The 19,257-nt window shown below is 47.9% G+C and overlaps 1 protein-coding gene across 3 annotated transcripts in view; it reads left to right on the forward strand.

Moving 5' to 3' along the window:
* The window catches only part of STAG1 (STAG1 cohesin complex component), a 1,346,357-nt gene that overhangs the window by 838,540 nt on the left and 488,560 nt on the right, over nucleotides 1–19,257 (forward strand). For all 3 annotated transcript variants that reach the window (XM_078665875.1, XM_078665876.1, XM_078665877.1), the window contains exon 16: nucleotides 7,154–7,257. In XM_078665875.1, coding sequence (XP_078522001.1) covers nucleotides 7,154–7,257 — 104 coding nt within the window. The remainder of the gene's footprint in view (nucleotides 1–7,153; nucleotides 7,258–19,257) is intronic.

Here is a 19,257-nt window from a genome sequence, read left to right on the forward strand (position 1 = left end):
ACGTCTTCCTTTACCTGGACAACTAAGCAGCAACAAAGACCAATACTAAGCACACAAAGATAACAGTGGCCTTGTTACACAGGTTAAGCTGCACCACTAATGCTAAATATCCCAACTCAAACCCCAGCAAGTTACGCCATTTTAAGGGTCTGTTCTGAATGCTGTCATCAGGGAAGCCAACTACCAACCGAGGGTGATGTGATTCCAAAATCTCCTGCCTCTCTCACAGTAAGTAATGTAACTCTTGGGGATGATGGCTTCATACGTTTCAGTAATACCTCACACATGTGCCTGTAATAAGTGTCTAGAGAGGCAGTGGTCACAAGCACAGGGTCAAGACAGGATCTAGTACAACCCAGGATTGAGCGTGTAGGAAGGTAGGATCTGACTGCATGGTTACCCCCACTTTCAGCCTGGTGTTTTGCTGGTTTTAGAGTAGTCTGACTGGGATCCTGCTAATCAGGACCCAGTCTATCTGCTTTCTCCTTACAATGTTATGCCATGTACTGTAGTACACTTCAGATTGGATACTTGGGTACCCTTATAAGTCCCTTCCCTAGTATATGGTACACATTTACACAGGGCTTAGGTACCCCAGCAGCATTCCATTGGCTGACGCATCTATTATGCCACCCACAAGAGGCCATGCAAAATGGAACTACAGGTCTGCCATTGCAGCCTGTGTAAACTGGTGCTTGCACCAGTGAACAGCCATTAGTGCGCGGCTGTTTGTACGCATGCTGTTACTTCGCAAGCGTTACTACGCATGCGATGTAACAACGCATTGCCTTTAGTACACGTTCGGTTGCATCGCGTGCGTGGTAATGCTGCATGCGTAGGGGGCGTGCGCTGCTCTTAGAGCTCGTCACGGCAGCCATTTGCGCAAGTGAGGGGTCTGCTGCTTCTTGTCCGGGTGCCACTCTCTGCGCCTGTCCACGACGGAGGACGCCGGAAGGTGGAGAACATTTGAACAGCGCATGGTAAGAGTTAAGTGGGACTTGTGTTAGTGTAGTGTAGAGCTGTGGGTTGTGTACTTGTGTTAGTGTAGTGTCGGGGGTTGTGAAGGTAGTCTTTTAGGGTTTAGGTTAGTGTAGTGTAGTTTACTGATTGTGTTTAGTGTAGTGTCAGGTTGTTGTGATGGGTAGTGAATGAGTGTAGGAAGCGGAGTAGGGGAATGTGTATGTTAGTGCAGGGGGTAGTGATTTAGGGTTTTGGGTAATGTGGTGTTACAGTAGGGTAGTGTAGTGTTTTAGTTGTGTTTGGTAGTGTATTTTATATAGTGAGTATAGGGGGCAGAGTAGGGGAATGTGTATGTTAGTGCAGGGGGTAGTGATTTAGGGTTTAGGGTAGTGTAGTGGTGTTTCGGTAGTGTAGTGTTTTAGATGTGTAGGGTAGTGTATTTTATATAGTGTTGTATTTTAAACTTTTTTTTTAAATGACATGTTGTATCGCATACCATTTTTATTACTAGGGAAGTTTTCACTTTGCATACAATAATACTTTCAATGTGAAGTAAAAACGTGCGTAGTAACGGTTATTGCCATGTAATAACCGCGTTGTAATAGCATGTGAAGTAATGGCATGCGAAATAACATCTCATATTCGCTTGCACCACTTACTTTAGATATAGGTTCTATATATATATATATATATATATATATATATATATATATATATATCTATATATATATATATATATATCCACTTCACTTCCTCCGAAGGAACCGGGACACACAGACTGCGGTGCAATGCAGGGTCAGAGGACTCCCTGCCAACAATAAACCGTTTCACCAAACGCTCCAGAAGTCGCGTAATGCACTCTAGTTCAGCATAAGGGTTCGGCGTGATCAAGCCGAACCCTCGGTGAAACGCGTTGGGTTGGTTCCGTTGTACTGTTTACTATGCTGGAAATAAAATGAAGTATATGAAATATGATCTGCTGGTTTAATGGAGTGGTGACTTATGCTGAACTAGAGTGCATTACGCGACTTCTGGAGCGTTTGGTGAAACGTTTTTTTTATATATATATATATATATATATATATATATATATATATATGTATGTATGTATGTATGTATGTATATATATGTATGTGTCACTACACTTAAAACGTATCTATAGCAGGCCTTCACAATCCTGAAGGCTGGGTTTTATGTGAGAGAGTGCTCCTGCATTAGCAGAGCCCCTCTGCAGCCTTCGGAGACCATTCTCCCGGGTTGGCTGTTTCTCAGCCAGACATATAGGTAGAGGTGCATTATAACTTCACAGTAAATGCTATCTCAACCGGCTGAAAGAAAACATGTTGTGTTTGGTATCAAACACCTTGGAATCGTACCTCCACACCGGTAACCGGTGAGGGATGTAGGATTCCACCCTTCTGAAGCGAGCTTTGTGGGGGTCACTGGTCTTTCTGGTGCCAGCCTCCTCGACTCGGACAGCACAAAATGGATGCTGCCGACCAGAGACATATTTCTGCCCTCCTGCTGCTGAGCCAAGCTTGAGCAGAGGAAGGCGGCACCATAGGCAACCTATCACAGGGAGGTGTGACCACCTCCTAGATAGGATTTAGTGTATTGGAGCTGGGTGGGCGCACTTCCAAAGTGCATGAGGGGCACCTTTGGTGTCTCTGTGCATAGTCCAGTTCAAACCAGTTCTGGGATCCGTTGGCTTCTGCTCTGGTGCGAAAGTGGACAAAGGACTTGGGAGTAACCTCCCATCTGTCCAACCTTCTCCCGTGGGTTCATAAGGGCTTGCCTGGCTGTAGGACCTTAGATTTGACGTGGACAAGATTCTGAAACAAGAAACCACTGACCTTCGACCTTCTGGACACTCAGGACTTCGACTTGGCCTGACTTTGTCTCCCTCTCAGTCCAAAGCATTGTCTGTGCCCTTGCATCATACAGGCTCCGTGCAGGACCGGTGGAGTATTAAGGACATCTGAAGAATCTCCCTTTGTGTGAAGGAATCACTCACCTGCATTCGCAGGCTCCTTAACACAACTGACTGGTCTGCTGATCCTGAGCTCTTGCAGACTCCAAAGGCTCCAGCAACACAGGAGGTGGGTTCCGAAGTTCCTTGAGGCAGAGCTGCCCTCTCAGAGTTTTAGGCCATTATCCCTCTTGGGGACCACATAACCCGAACTCCTGTGCACCCTGTATTTTTGCAAGTGCATATACTTGTTGCCGATTCCAGTTTTTGTGCATTGGACTCTGTGTAGTCCTGACCCTGGTCAGTATTTCCACCAAAGAACTCCGGCCTTCTCGCACAGAGTGGTCTGTGGGCTGGTACTTTGTGATCTTGCTCGAGGTCCCCTCGCGACTCCTGGTCATTAGACCTGTGGGTCCTCTTGAGGGTCATCTTGATTTCTGTTGGGCTTCCCTGTTTGCTCCAAACGTGCCCTGAATCCCCATTGCTTGGTGAGTCCCCTGGAAATTGCTGGTCCACAACCGTAACCTGCTTGACCTTCCTGCATGGGTTGCTTTTGCCAAGGCTTGATGGTGCTCCAGCCGGACACCGACCCCTCCGCACAAGACATCTTTCGTGGGACAGCTCCTGGGCGTCCTCGCCGTTTCCTGGACCTCGTAACTGCAGAGTCAAGCATCCCTTCTTCGCACCTGAAGCACCCGACATCGGTGGGCTTTCGTCTACAGAGCCCCTGGTCACCCTGAAGTGGCCCAGACTCTGTTCCCTCTGCTTTCAGGTTCCTTCCATCACAAATCCACCCTTGGATTCCTACGGACACTTTCTTCCTTTCCGGCAGCAGCTCTTCTTAAAAGCACTCCATTGAGAGCGATTGCGGTTTCCGACTCTTATCCAAGCCTATGCATCCGGCTACTCTGGGATAGGTAACTCGGGTACTCTGGTATCCACGGGTCGGGTGGCTCTCCAACCTCCTAAGTTCCAAAGGGTTTCCTCGAAGTCCACCGAGAAGGGTCCTTGAACTTTAAAATTGTAACCGCGACTTTACCATAGAATTGTACGGACCCTGCGGTTGTGTTATCACACTGCACCTGTCCTCTGTGGGGTCCATTTTTATACACCACGGGTGGTTCCTTGGGGTCCCAGCGATTCTACATGTTCTAGACACGGTCTCTATTCCAGCCGTGGTTCTTATACCGCTATTTTAGTATATGGTTTGGTCTCCCTCTCGAGCCCACTTTGTATTGTGCTACTTACAACTCTTTCTTTGCTAAAGTATTGTGTGCTTTGTGTTATATCCTCGTGTACTACTAGAGTTGTATAAATAAATACATATTTGTATAACTACTGTGTGGTTCTCCTTTCATTAGATTGATACTGAAGGTGATATTCTGGTAAAACAAGCTGCTTTACATTCCTTCAAGATTAAGCCTGAAGGCTGCTCGCCACAGCTACAACTAGGATAGCTTTCTAAAGGTTATCTTTGAGCTCATACATCATAAGGATAGTTTGGATTGGTGCAAGGGGCCCACTTTAATTAGTAGACTGCATATACCAGGCCAACTTCTCACAGAGCGCACCCTCCTATGGTGAAAAAGCAGCTTTTTGCTGTGCAGGTCTTTGCTAGACTTGTGTCGGCAAGTGATATTTACCACGCACACTTTGCTCGTTTGGGTGGAAGTTCACCTCAATTTCATGAATGCGCAGGGTACCTTGACACCACAACAGATTTACTATATTGATTACCTGGAACTCATGTCAATCAGTCTAGCCCTCAGACTTTTTTACTGACTTACTCTAGGCAAAACGGTCCTAATAATCACAGCCAATAAGATGTGTTGCAACTAGTAGCAGAGTGCACTCACCCGCGCCAGCTGTCCGCACTGTCCCAAGACAAATGGCATTAGGCCATTCTGTATTACATTCAGCTCCTATTGGAGCATCTGTTGGGTGTTGACAACGGGCTTGCAGACTTGCGAAGCAGATGCATCAACAAGTTCATGGGTTGAAGATAAATTCCCAAATCATCGAGAAGTACTTTCACTAGTGGTGCAATCCTACCATTGATCTTTTCGCCACCTTGTAAAACCCAAAATACCAAAATCTTGCTGCCATTTACCCACACTGTGTTGTGGATGAACTGGTTAGAGATATTTGCTTATGCTCCTTGTCTGCTTCTCCAGCCCCCATACTTGGTGGGGAAAACAAGGCATGTGTCAAAGACCCTCTTCCTAGAAGCACCAATGTGGGCCAGACTATCTTGGTTCTTCATGCCTCTGTAAATGTCTGTACATCATACAAAAAACTTTTCCTGAGGCCAGATCTTCTGAATTGGCAGCAAGGTCAGCACAGACTACTGAATCTAGCTATCTGGTTCATTAGGTCTCAGAATTCAGTTACTTGAATCTTTTGGAGGTGATATGCAAATCATATCACATTGTTTTATGCAGCTGAGAAGAAAAGATTTGTCCACTATTGCATTGGTAAACTCATAGAGACCCTCAATTTCTTTGCATGGATATCATTTGTGATATGCAATATTCAATATGCGATATGCAAATCCTATCACATTGTTTTATGCAGCTGAGTAGAAAAGATTTGTCCACTATTGCATTGGTAAACTCTGAGACACTCAATTTCTTTGCATGGATATCATTTGTTACTTTTTGCATTTGCAGAAAGCTGGCTTGGCATACACTATCTAACTACACCCACACGTGGGAACATCCTGTATGCAGAATAGAGAACATTTGTCCCTTTTTAAGATTCCCATTAACCCGGGACTTGAAAGAGCTATCCCAACAAGGACACCTCTTGGAACCATAATGTAGTTATCACCAGACTTTAAATCCTCCTTTCGACCAACAGCACTCTTGTGGCATGCAGTTCTTCTCATGAATAATAGATTTTATAATTGCAATGACATCTTTAAGGAGAATTAGGGAATTGCAAGCTTTGGTGGTGGAGAAACCATCCATTCAGGCTTCTGGAGAGATGGTGGTCTTAAGGACAGAGCCAAACTCCTACTACCAAAAGTGGTTTAACCAAACTATTGAGTTGACCATCTTCTTTCAGCACCAAGTCTCTGTGTCATTAAGGGCATTACACACATTAAGATGCCATGGGGGCATTCATGCAGTACATTGACAGGACCAAACTCATCTGTAAGTCAAAGCATCTGTTTGTATTGCAAAGTCTCATATGTTGAACCTGATTTTCAAGGCAGATGTTGGTAGATGGATTAGTAAATGCATTCAAACATGGTGTGCTAAAACCAAGGCCACAAGACAGCCACCGATTAGGGTGCATACCATTCGCTAAAGTAATCCTTCATGAAAACATTCATTAACAGACATTGGAAACATTCCTCCAGCAAACATTTGTAATGCTGTTACATGGCAAACACTACACATGTTCCCTAAACATTACTATATGAACTTTCAAGCCTACACTCAGGATTTAGTTGACCAGATTACACAGAGAACATTGTTTCAAACATCTGCATCATCTGCTCACTAGCTATTTGTCTATGAGCGAAACAGCCTTACACTCTATGCAGAGCATGTGTATGGAAACTTTTGATTTGTGCAGTAACCCTTAGTTCATGTTTTCATCCTCCTCCTTAGGTACGATCACGGATGTCTTCATCATGGTTATGTTCCAAAATGCACAGTACCTACTACTTTGTCTTCAACATGCCATTCCACTTACACTACTCACTCGCTGAGCGGAAAACAATCTGAGGTGGAGTCTTTATCCTGGAGTCACAACAGACCTTGTGACTTGAAAATAACTTAAAAGAAAAATAACTTGCAAATGTCTATGCCCAAGACTACATGCCATGAGTATGCAGGGCATGTAAATCAACAACACTACAGACTGAAAACAAATGGTTTTAGGACAATATATTTTCTTTTCAAAAGATCTTGCTTTGTTGACACTTCTCAGGTTTTGAGTTCTTGCCCTTCTTAATTGCTAAACCTTTATGTAAAGGACCCTTTGATCAAATGTTGCCACAATAACTAGGTATGAACCCTCTTTTTCTTTAGATGACTTTAAAGAAACACTTTTTCATTATTTACGTAATCATTACATGAAAAACTGAATGTCTTTAAAAAAAAATCAAAATTCCACTATTTAGCCAAGCCTCCCTGCTTTAATCTTGTTTAGATGTAAAAGACGTCCTTTTGAAAGTTATTCATGTGTTTTCCTGGAACCCTTATGTTTTTATAGTTATGTCTGACCGACAGGAGACTGCTCTTATTGAACTTATGGTGTGTACAATACGACAAGCAGCAGAAGCGCATCCTCCAGTGGGCAGGGGTACTGGCAAGAGAGTAAGTATTTTCAGTCATGTCGGCTTTCAAATTAATGTGCATGTGTTGTTCTAGATTTTCTACTCCAGTACTTTTTATCCAATTCAGGAAATTGTTCTGTGCACCTGTCTGCATTTTCTCTAACTTCATAAACACCCAGAAACACGTTTATTTCCCCTTTTTAACATGATGTTACTTGCCTTAGTTCATAAAAGATTGTTTTTTCAATCAATGTTGTTTGGACATTATTTTATGAAATAGATAGCAGTATACATTACAATGCATATTGACAGGTACTCTACCTCATAAGAAACTGTACATTGAGAGCGCTAAATAGTGTTAAGGTCTATTCGCTAGTGGCATGTAAATTAACTTTATGGCTAATACTCTGCAATAAGCCTTGCTGATTATCAGTCCTCACTGCTTGATAGCTAACCTTGTTGATCATGTATGGGCAATAAGAACTATGAAGTTAGCATCTTTTTCATTTTTGTTTTCTAAATCTGAAAGAGACAGTTGTAGTTGCCCCAGTATTGGAACTTTCATAGATTCCCATGCTTTGTATCATTCCCCGTCGTCGGAATGGGAGCCTCGGTAGTATCACAACCATAGGAACCAAAGAGAAAAAATAAGGCCTAGGCCTCATCTCATTTGTATCCTATCATCCTCTTTGTGTAAAAGAGACCAAACTTTTGTCAAGACCAATCAGAGCAGCCTCACCCCCTAGAACCTTCCTGAGAGAGCTCAGAGCCTCAGATTTTTCTACCGCACGTTGTGCTAGGGAGTCTCCACTGAGCTCTGCTCAGTTTTCTCATTCTTACTGGTTATTTCTTCAATTTTTCTACTGAAATCAAGACATGTGTGACAAGGAGAAGAAGGCCTTATTCAGGTCCTGTGCCTCTTGTGGGGAAAAAACAACTTTTTGTGGAAGATAAGCATGAAAGCTGTATCTATTGCTTATACCCGGACCACAAGGCCACTGACTGCAAAATTTGTTGAACCTTCTCTACAAAGACACTTCGTGACAGAGCGGGTCGGCTTTTGACCTGGCTTAAAAAAATGAAGACTCGGAAGGAGGCGCTCTCATCAGATGAAGAGGATTCAACATCTCTGGCTTCCTCTCGCAGATCCAAGAAGAGGGGTAGGCCTCCCCCTTGTTCTTCTTCAGCCGAGCCCCCTCTCAAGGCCCCTCATAAGATCTCTGACAGGTCTGAGAGGGCTGGTCCCCTTCAATCTCCTTACAGAAGTGAAAAGGAGAGGCAGGGACAGGCTGCTGGATTGGTTACAGCCTCAAAGGACAAAAAGGAGGTTTCTATCACTTCTCCTCCGTCCAAAAAGGAAAAGACTGGTGACAAATACTCTTCTGTCACTCCAGTGACTGGGCCGGAGAAAAAACAGCGTCCGTCGACGACAAAAACATCAGGTACGTCGACGACGGTTGCTTCTATGAAAATTCCCGCTGTTTCCTTGGCTCTGTTGACGGGCTCGTCGTCGGTAGCGATTTCCACGTCGACGACTTCGTCGTCGTTCAAGGTTCCCGGTTCGTCGACGATAACTTCTTCCACGTCGACGACGATGAGCTCCGGAAAGGTGCTGTCGACGGCCTCGTCGACGAAAACTACGTCGACTTCGACGACGACACTGATGGTGATGACGACGAGTTCGTCTACGAAACCGTCGACGATCATTCCGTCGACGACGACCAAGACTTCGTCGACGAAGTCCACTGTACCGTCGACGATACCGTCGACGACTGCTGCACCGTCGACGACGTCTCCGTCGACGGGTCAAAAAATGCATTTTCCTCTGCAGAAGATGAAAATTACACCTGAAATGACGTCTCCGCGACGAGTTTCATCACATGTACCGGCAATGCTTCTGGATGATGAGTCGGAGGAGGATGAGGAAGATGGTGGCCATTATGGGGATGCCTACAGGTCCCTCAGACTTAAATGTAAAATTGCAGGAGACTGACACGGAGGAATATTATGAGCATACAGGTGACCAACAGTTGCATCACTATGTTCCACAAGAGCGACGTCCACCTGGTCTAGGGCAGGACATGGTGGCCATGCCCGCCTCTATAATCTCTGATCTATAGATGATGCTGCAGGACTATAGAACCAGGTTTCCTTCGGAACCTTCAATGCAGTCTGCGCAACCTCCACCTCAGGTGTTGCCACAAGCGCAGCCAGTTGTCGATCTGCCTCCTTCGCAAGTGGTGCCTCTCACGCCACCAGCGGTCATGCCTATGGTCCTTGCCCGGACACCGGATCCCGAACCCGCCAATACTGTCCAGCAGGATACCTCTTCGGATGATGATGTACCGGTGGATCCCTTGACTGATCCATTGCAGGACCCAGACTTGGATCAGGGTGACAGTGGACTACAAGATCCAGACGCCACTGGTCGGGATACTTCTATTTCCCCTCCAGTTGATATAGGGGGGTTCCATAACCTAATGGAGAGAGCATCAAAGAGGTTTGGACTGCCAATTACGAGGGAAGAGTCTGAATGTTTCCTCTAGGACTTCAAGGAACAATACAGAAGATCTGTCAAGTCCATTCCCATAATTGAACATGTGTGGGAGGAAGGTATGAAAATCATGCAAAATCCAGCCACTGTTATTCCGGTTCTCCCCAGGCTGGAAAAGAAGTATAAGGCCCCTGAGGGCAGTCCAGCTTGTCTTCTTGGGCAGCCGAAGCCTGATTCGGTGATCTCACAGGCCGCCCAAAGCAAATCCAAAAACCCATCAACACCTTTGACTACGCCTCCAGACAAGGACGGTAGGCGCCTGGATAATGTGGGGAAGAGGTTTTCTTCCATGGCCAGCTTGCTTGTTCAAGCAGCAAATGCTCTCGCCATTCTAGGCAGATACGATCGCCAGATGTGGTGTGACATGGAGCAGTTTGTGAAACAACTGCCAGACTCCGCGAGGGAAGAGGCCAAGAGAGTGCTGATGGAGGGAGAAAAATCATCCTCCGAAGTTATCGACTGTGCTATGGATATAGCTTCCACGGCTTTTCGTGCCTTAGCAGGGTCAGCGGTGCTACGTCGCCAGGGCTGGTTGAGAGCCACCTGGTTTCGTCAGGAGGTCCAAAATAAGATCCTGGACCTCCCATTTGATGTAGAGATGCTCTTTGGTAAGCATGTTGATGATGCCCTGCAAAATATAAAAAAGGATACGGACACGGCGAAGTCCTTGGGATCACTCAACTACCGTAAGGTCCCATTTAGAGGCGCTCGTGGCAGAGGTTTCTCTTCGTATAGAGGCAACACCCAACAGAGATATTCCTCGCAGTCTTCGCAGTCTTATAAGACTCAATAGTCAAATCAACGACAGGGACAATCGGCGTCTTACTCTCGCCAACCTCCGCGAGGGCGTCCGAACCGTCAGGGACGTGACAACGCCAAGAGGCAATAGCGGCCTCCTGGCTCTACCTACTGTTCCTCCCCTCCCAGTCACATCAGTGGGGGGCAGGATATAATTTTGTCTGAACAGCTGGAAGTGTATAACATCGGACCAGTGGGTCCTGAATATTGTACAGAGTGGCCATACGTTGGAATTCCAAGATCTTCCTCCACCAAGAGCTCCGGTCGCCACCAGCAAAAAACATCTGGGACTGCTCCACCTCGAGGCCCACCAATTGTTCCTCAAGGGGGCAATAGAACCAGTACCTCCCTCTCAAGGGGCAGAGGTTTTTATTCCAGGTTCTTCCTGGTTCTGAAGACTGCAGAGACTTGGCGCCCCATACTAGACCTACGAGAGCTCAACACTTATCTCATCAAGCTCTCTTTCAGGATGGTCACTCTCCAAGAAATTCTTCCTCTTTTGAACCCAGGCGACTATTTGGCGTCTCAGGATTTAGAAGATGCGTATTTCCACATACCGATACACCCAGCTCACAGGCAATATCTGCGATTCACAGTGGGCAAGAGCCATTTCCAATTCAAGGTGCTTCCGTTTGGCCTTCGGTCTGCACCTCGGGCATTCACCAAGGTGTTGGCACCAGTAGCAGCTTTTCTACGAAAACAATCCCTGGAGGTTTTCCCTTACTTGGACGACTGGCTCGTCAAGGCTCCATCTTTCAAGGAAACCTCTCAAGCTGTTTCGACTTGCATTCAGTTGTTCAGTCACCTGGGCCTTCAGCTAAACAAACACAAGTGAGTTCTACAGCCCTCCAGATCCACAAGGTTCCTTGGGGCCATTTTGGACACGACGCGATGCACAGCTCATCCTTCGGAAGAGCGTCAACAGAAGTTGATCGTATCAGCTCGCCAACTGTTCCACAAGAAATGCCTTTCAGTCCGTCAATACAAGTCCCTTCTTGGGTCGATGTCATCCTGCATACCATTAATACCACATTGCAGGCTGCGAATGCGTCCTCTGCAGGAAGAACTAGACAAACAATGGTGCCAAGCAGAGGGATGATTCAACGACAAGGTGTTGGTGACATCAGCAATGAGAAAGGCATGCGAATGGTGGCTAGTACAAGACAATATCGCACAAGGTCTGACATTCAGAATTCCACTATCCCCCCTGATCATGACCACGGATGCCTCTTTGGAAGGCTGGGGAGCAGTGCTCCGAGAGCTTCAAGTCAGCGGGCACTGGAGTCCAGAGCAGCGCCAGTACCATATCAATTTTTTGGAGCTGACGGCCATTCGGTTGGCTTTGCAGGCTTTCCTTCCCAGAGTTCGAAATCATACAGTGCTGGTCCAGACGGACAATACGACGGCCATGCACTACGTCAACAAGCAAGGGGGAACAAGGTCGCAAACTCTGTCCAAGGAAGCTCAGAGGATCTGGGATTACGCGATTCTTCACAGCATCAGTTTGAGGGCCGAACACCTGGCAGGCTCTCTCGATGTCAAGGCGGATGCCCTGAGTCGCCAGACAGAGGTGAATCACGAATGGGAATTGAATCAGTCCATTCTGGAGAGTGTGTTCTCGGTCTGGGGGACACCAACCATCGACCTTTTTGCCTCTCCGGTGAACGCCAAATGCCTGTTTTACGCAAGCAAAGTTCACCATCAGGGATCTCTGGGGAACGCCCTTTCGATGGCCTGGTACAGCGCATTCTTTTACGCTTTTCCTCCAATTCCCCTCATTCCTCGAGTACTCCGGAAAAGGAAGGCGGAACCATGCAAGATGATTCTCATTGCACCAGCGTGGCCCCGGCAATTTTGGTACACAGAACTCCTTCGGCTCTCCCTGGCTCCTCCAATTCGCTTACGACCAATTCCGTCCCTATTGTCAAGGAATCAGGGACAGGTTTACCATCCGGATCCGAAATCGCTACACTTGACACCGTGGCTCCTGAACACAGAGAGTTCCGTCATCTGAATCTCTCCCAGGAATGTAGAGAAGTTTTGTCACAGGCTCGAGCACCGAGCACTAATAAAACTTACAAGGCAAAATGGAAGAGGTTCTGCCTATGGTGTCAAAGACAAGGTCTCCATCCTTACAAATCTCTGCCTCATCAACTATTGCCATATATACTATCATTGGCTAAGTCTGGGTTGGCGCATTCGTCTGTGAAGGTACATCTTGCAGCCATATCACGGTTTCGGCGTAGTTCTTCAGGCCCTTCCTTATGGTCCTCTAGGATTGTTAAACAATTCTTAAAAGGCTTGTTTCGGATGTATCCTCCAGTTCGCCCTCCTCCACCAGTTTAGCAGCTCAATCTTGTCCTGGCTCAACTCATGAAAGCTCCGTTTGAGCCGGTGCACAAGGCGGACTTGAAATTCCTGTCTTGGAAACTTGCCCTCCTCTTAGCTCTTACATCAGCGAGAAGAGTTAGTGAGCTTCAAGCCCTCTCCATAGTGCATCCATTCCTTCAATTCAAAAAGGATGTTCTTATTCTTCGCACCAATCCGAAATTTATTCCGAAGGTGCCGTCTGAGTTCCACTTGAATGAACCTTTGATTTTAAAGTCTTTCTTTCCGCGCCCTTCTACGCCTGCGGAACGCACATTACATTCTTTGGACGTTCAAAGATGCTTAAAATTCTACTTAGAACGCACACGACCCTTTCGGAAATCATCCCAGTTGTGTCCTACCGCGCACCACGAAAGGGGTTTCCTTTGGCAAAGAGTGGCATTTCCCGCTGGATCTCCAGTGCGATTCAATTCTGTCATCAGGAGGCGGGCAAGCCACTGGAGAGGAAGGTCCATGCACATTCCACAAGGTCTGTGGCATCGTCTGTGGCTCTTTTTTCTGGAGTCGCCATTAAGGACATTTGCAGGGCAGCAACGTGGAGCAGTACTCATACCTTCACGAGACACTACTGCCTGGAATCTGCAGGATGAGACGATGCGGCTGTTGGTCAAGCAGTTCTGCGGAATCTGTTTCATTGAGAGGGGAGCTTTCCCTCCGATCCCTCCATCCTGGTGAGCACATTTTGTTTCTTGTTTGGCTATGCTATAAGTATTGCTATATGATTATGTGATGCCATGTATCTACAAAATGTGTCTTGGTAATTTATTGCTAGCTACTCTGATACAAAGCATGGGAATCTATGAAAGTTCCAATACTGGGGCAAGAAAACAAGTTACTTACCTGTAACTTTGGTTCCCCAGTATTGGTAACTTTCATAGATTCCCATGCGCCCGCCCTCCTCCTCTGGGAAAGCTCGGTCTTTTTACAGAGATAGTGGCGGTTTGCACAACGGCTACGAAAATCTGAGGCTCTGAGCTCTCTCAGGAAGGTTCTAGGGGGTGAGGCTGCTCTGATTGGTCCTGACAAAAGTTTGGTCTCTTTTACACAAAGAGGATGATAGGATACAAATGAGATGAGGCCTAGGCCTATTTTTTCTCTTTTGTTCCTATGGTTGTGATACTACCGAGGCTCCCATTCCGACGACTGGGAATGATGCAAAGCATGGGAATCTATGAAAGTTACCAATACTGGGGAACCAAAGTTACAGGTAAGTAACTTGTTTTCATTCCTTTCTTTAGAATTACCCCCAGGTATTTGACTGGATCTGGAGAATTTTTACTTAGCAGTACCCCTGCTCGTCGGCAGGTGGCGTCGGTCGACCCCATGTCCTTCTGCGTTGCGGTGCCTACTTAGAAGCCGCCCCTGCACGCTGACGTCAGTTCTTTCCTTTTCCGCTCCAGCATAGCGCAGATCCAAAGAGAGCTACCGCAAAGTCATTTTTTTTAATAACGTATTTTGGCGTTTTGTCGACTTCTTTTTTGAGTCTATCGACTACTGGTGCGCAAGGGATGTCCTAACACCAGCCTGGGTTCAAGCCTTAAGACTCGCATTACAAGGGGAGAGGGTTTGGCCTAACGGCTAAGGCGCTCGACCTCGGACCTGGGGAACTCTGTTCGAGTCTCGGTAACGACGCCAAAAACCCCCTGTGATTCTGGGCAAATCACTTAATCTCCCCGTGCCTAAAATGAATGTGTGTCCGTCCTCATGTAACGTAACTGGTGCTATGTAAAGCGCTCTGATAACTGATTCGGTTCGGTTCTAGTTCGCGCTATATAAAACTCTGCAAAAAAAAAAAAAAAGCTGATGTCTTTGATGGATCCGCACCTTGTGTCTCTTTGGTGTCTGGAGCGCAACCACAACCTAAACTTGTGCTCCGACTGCGGGCCGAGAATCCAAAGTCTTTGCCGGAGTGGTCCCGAAAGTTATTGGAGTCCCGGCGGTCTGCTCCTTGTCATTCCAGGTCTCAAGCGTGAGGAAGGTCTTGAGGCCGCTCACGAAGCCCCACACCTCGTCGCACTCCAAGTCTTAGAGGTCTTTGGGTAAGTCCAAGAAAAAGCGGCCGAAGAAGCACCGGCGCTCTTTGCCTTCTCCCAGTCGGTCGGCTGACACGACGTGGGACTCGAAGCGTTATTGCTCTAAAGCTCTGTCTCCGGTGCCTACTTCAGGGAGAACTCAGTGCCTCCCCAGTTTCCGGGAGCCGGAGCATCCACTGCCCAACTCTGCAAGTGCTATGAGGCCCTCCACCTCGTCTTTGAGCATGCTGGCGCGCCTTTGGGCCCAATCGAGCTGGTCGGGGGCCCTAGGCCTTCGATGCAGGCGGCTCCGGAGCCGGAGGGCCCCGCGGATGCAGGCCTGGATCTGGATTGACGTCTGTCGATCTCACTCAGCCTTCCCCGGTGATGAAGCCCCCGGCGCCAGCCGTGCCCCTGGTTGGCGCCGTCCCCATCCTCACCACTGAGATGGACCTGAAGCCAGACAGACGTCTGATTCGATGCCAGAGGGTACTTTTGTTCCCCTGTTCGTCCCTGGTGTTCTCTACTACCCAGAAGGGGGTGATGAGGACTGGGACGGTTCGCTGCACCCTTTAGCAGACCATCAGATTCTGAAAAGGAGCATACAGGTAAACTGGATTCCTTCATCAAGTATGCTCAAGCATGTAATTATACATCTTTCATTTGCAAACTACACATAATATTATAAGATCCACAAATTCAAAAAATAGAGCGCAAAGTCTTGATTTCTTTTTTTTCCAATTATTCTTTATTTGTAGTCAAATGCATCAGCCCAGCCAACGTGTTTCGACCAACATTGACTTCAGGGTTGGAATTGTCCTTATAGAAGCTCACCAAGGTGCTATTTCAGTCACCAGATGTGGTATAAATACATACGCAATCACCATAGCGCCAGTTCGGCACAGTCATGCCGGACTTAATGCCTTCAATCCATATTGAAATTGTCTTATTGAAGATCTCCCAAATGCTTATTCTATTAAGAAATGTAGTTTCAGTACACTGGTAATCCCCGTCACGTCCGTTCGGTTAAAATCTAAAAAAGATTATTGCCTTTGATCAGTACTAGCTTGTGATCCAGTCGGGTATACAAGGCCCTCTGTCTATCCGTCCATGTTGGACAAAACGTGTTGGCAGGGCTGATGCATTTGACTACAAATAAAGAATGATTGAAAAAGAAAAAAGAAATCTCAAGACTCTAGTTTTTGTGGATCGTATAATATGTGTAGTTTGCAAATGAGAGGTTTAATTACATGCTTGAGCATAATTGGTGAAGGAATCAAGTTTAACTTTATGCTCCTTTTCATAATCTGATTATTTGGAGAGAAAGTCTTTTCTCTGATATATGTGACTATTTAGCGGTGAGGTCACAGAAGGTTGAGCATCCTCACTATACACAAATGAGATTTAAATATATTGGTGCAGCCCCTATTGCCCACTATGCTGTTCGCATGATTTCAAGCCTTTAACAGACCAGCTGGAAGAACCGGACTGGATAAGAGGACCTGGATGACGCCAGTGGTCTGTACACTTCTCCATACCATGGCTTTCTTTCTCCCCCCCCCTACTGTGGCTATGGAGGGGGGAGCGTCCTACCCTGTGGTGGTGCGAAGGGCGGCCTAGGTCTTGGGCTTCGAGCTCCCTTCAGTGGCAGTCGGGCTAACCTCCTGACAGAGGTGCTTCAGCCTGTGGCATTCTCCTCTGAATCCCTTCAGTGAAGCCCTCACTGATGTCCTATGGGCACCTGGTCCAAGCCCAGCACAGGGGCTCTTGTGGAAAGGACGATTGCCCACTGTCATCGCCCAGCCCCGGGCGACCCAGTTTTCCTCACCCAACACTCTTCCCCTGGGAGCTTGTTGGTCCAAGCCTCTTTTTTAAAGGACGCATTCCCTTCTGCTACTCCAGATAGCTAATCCGAGAAACTGGATCACCTTGGGAAGCTCATGTTCTCTTCCTCCAGCTTAGCGCTGCTGTATGTGAATACTGCGTGCCGCTTAGGCTGATACTCCTACACCATATGGGATACGGTTGTGCAGGTGCTGCCTAAGAGCCTGGAGGAGCCCCAGGCCATTCTCTTCCAGGCAGTGGGAGAGGGATGGGATGGGAGAGACGCAGCCAAATTAACAATTGGATGTGGGCTGGATACCACTGACTCACTGGGCAGAACGATTGCCACGTCGGTAGCCCTTAGGCTCTACCCTGGTTGACGACATCTGACTTTTCGTGGGATGTCCAATCAACTTTGCTGGACCTGCCATTTGATGACCGTCGTATTTTTGGTGACAAAGCAGACTCGGTGCTGGAGCGCTTTAAAGATTCTTGGGCTACAGGCAGATCTTTTGGGCCTCGCTGCACCTTTCTGACCAGTCTGCTTTTTGGTTCCTTTTGTGGCTACGGAAGGGGCGCCCAGCCACGTCTGGACCAGACTGCCACCGGTTCATGCAAGCTGCCCAGACTGCGTGGCCGCAGATGGGGGACCCAGCGACCTCGTGGGGCTGAGAGCCAGGGGCGGGCCAGTCCACCCCCCTGCCACCCCCTCCTTCCTGTCGTACCCTCCATACCCTCCTAGTCAGGGGCGTAACACATGCCCCTGCAGCCCCCGGGGTGCGGGGGCCCCACAATGCTCCAGGGGGCCCCTCAGCAAGGCACTCTGGCCGGGGAGCTCCTGTTTGAGCCCAGAGGGGGCCCCCTCCACATACCTTGCAGGAAGGCCCCCTCAATTTTCATTACTGCAGTGCTCCTTGTCTGACATTTCAGGCCCATCAATGGCCAGTGGACGTCAGGATTCGCCATCACTTCCCCCCACTAGCAATCCATCAAGTCGGACCGGTGAGTTTTGCAAATAGTCCGAAGGGGCAACTACCTCCCCTTCGAGATTACCCCTCCCTCCATTCCACCGTCTTTCGATCACATGTCGGGGGATCATTTGGCGCTTTTGTGCCAGGAAGTCTCAGCTCTCCTGGCCAAGGGAGCTATTGAGTGGGTACTTGCTCCAGAGGAAGGTCGTAGTTGCTATTCCTGCTACTTTCTGGTGCCCAAAAAGGACAAATGCCTGCAACCTATTCTAGACTTCCGGGCCCTCAACAGCTTCCTCTGGAAGGAGAAGTTAAAAATGTTCATGTTGGCATAGGCCCTGCCTGCCCTCGAACCTGGAGCCTGGATGGTGGCGTTGGACTTGCAGGACACCTATTTCCATATTCCTGTCCTGCTAGCCCACAGACGCTACCTACGGTTCACGGTAGGCCACGAGATTTTCAGTTCACCGTTCTCCCCTTTGGCCTTACCAGTGCCCCTCGGGTGTTCACGAAAGTGATGGCAGTAGTCACAGCTCATCTGTGCAGATCAGGGGTTCCAGTCTTCACCAATCTCAGTGAATGGCTGTTGAAGGCGGGCTCGCCCCAGGCTGTCTTCTCCCACCTCCAGACTACGGCGGACCTCATGCACTCGTTAGGGTTCACTATCAACGTGCCGAAGTCACAACGGAGTCCCTCTCAGACGCTCCCTTTCATCTTTGCTGTTCTGGACACAGTGCAGTTTTGGGCCTATCCTCCTGAGCAGCGAATCCAGAATGTTCGGGCTATGATACTGATGTTTCAGCCTCTATATTGGATTTCGGTGAGAATGACCCTGAGGCTACTGGGCCTCATGGCCTCCTGCATTCTGCTGGTGGATCATGCCAGATTGCATATGCAGGCTCTGCTATGAGACCTGAAGTTCTAGTGGGGGCAGCATAAGGGGAATCTTTCCGACTATGTCCAGATTTCAGCGGGAACTGCACAACATTTGCCGTAGTGGGTGACAAACCAAGCTTGGGTTAGAGGCAGATCCCTCTCCCTTCCCCAACCAGATCTAACGGTGGTGACAGATGCGTCACTCCTGGGATGGGGAGTTCATCTGGGAGAGGCGAAGATCAGAGGCGTCCGGTCTCCGGCAGAGTTTGGACTCCATATCAACCTGTTGGAGCTCTGGGCTATCCGACTTGCACTGAATGCATTACTTCCCTCTCTCAAAGGGAAGGTAGTGCAGGTGTTCACAGACAATACCACTGCCCTGTGGTACTACAACAAATAGGGTGATGTGGGGTCGTGAACCCGGTGTCAAGAGGCTTTTCGCCTCTGGACATGGCTGGAACATCAGGGCATGACCCTGGCGGTTCAACACCTGGCAGGTTCTCTGAACGCCAGCGTGGACGAGCTCCGCCATCTGTGCTCTGGTAGATCACGAATTGCTTCTTCAATCGGAGGTGGTGCAAGGTCTTTCAGCTGTGGGTAGAGCCTTGGTTAGATCTGTT

This window comes from Lissotriton helveticus, chromosome 11, assembly GCF_964261635.1.
Source record: "Lissotriton helveticus chromosome 11, aLisHel1.1, whole genome shotgun sequence".
Taxonomy (NCBI): Eukaryota; Metazoa; Chordata; class Amphibia; order Caudata; family Salamandridae; genus Lissotriton; species Lissotriton helveticus.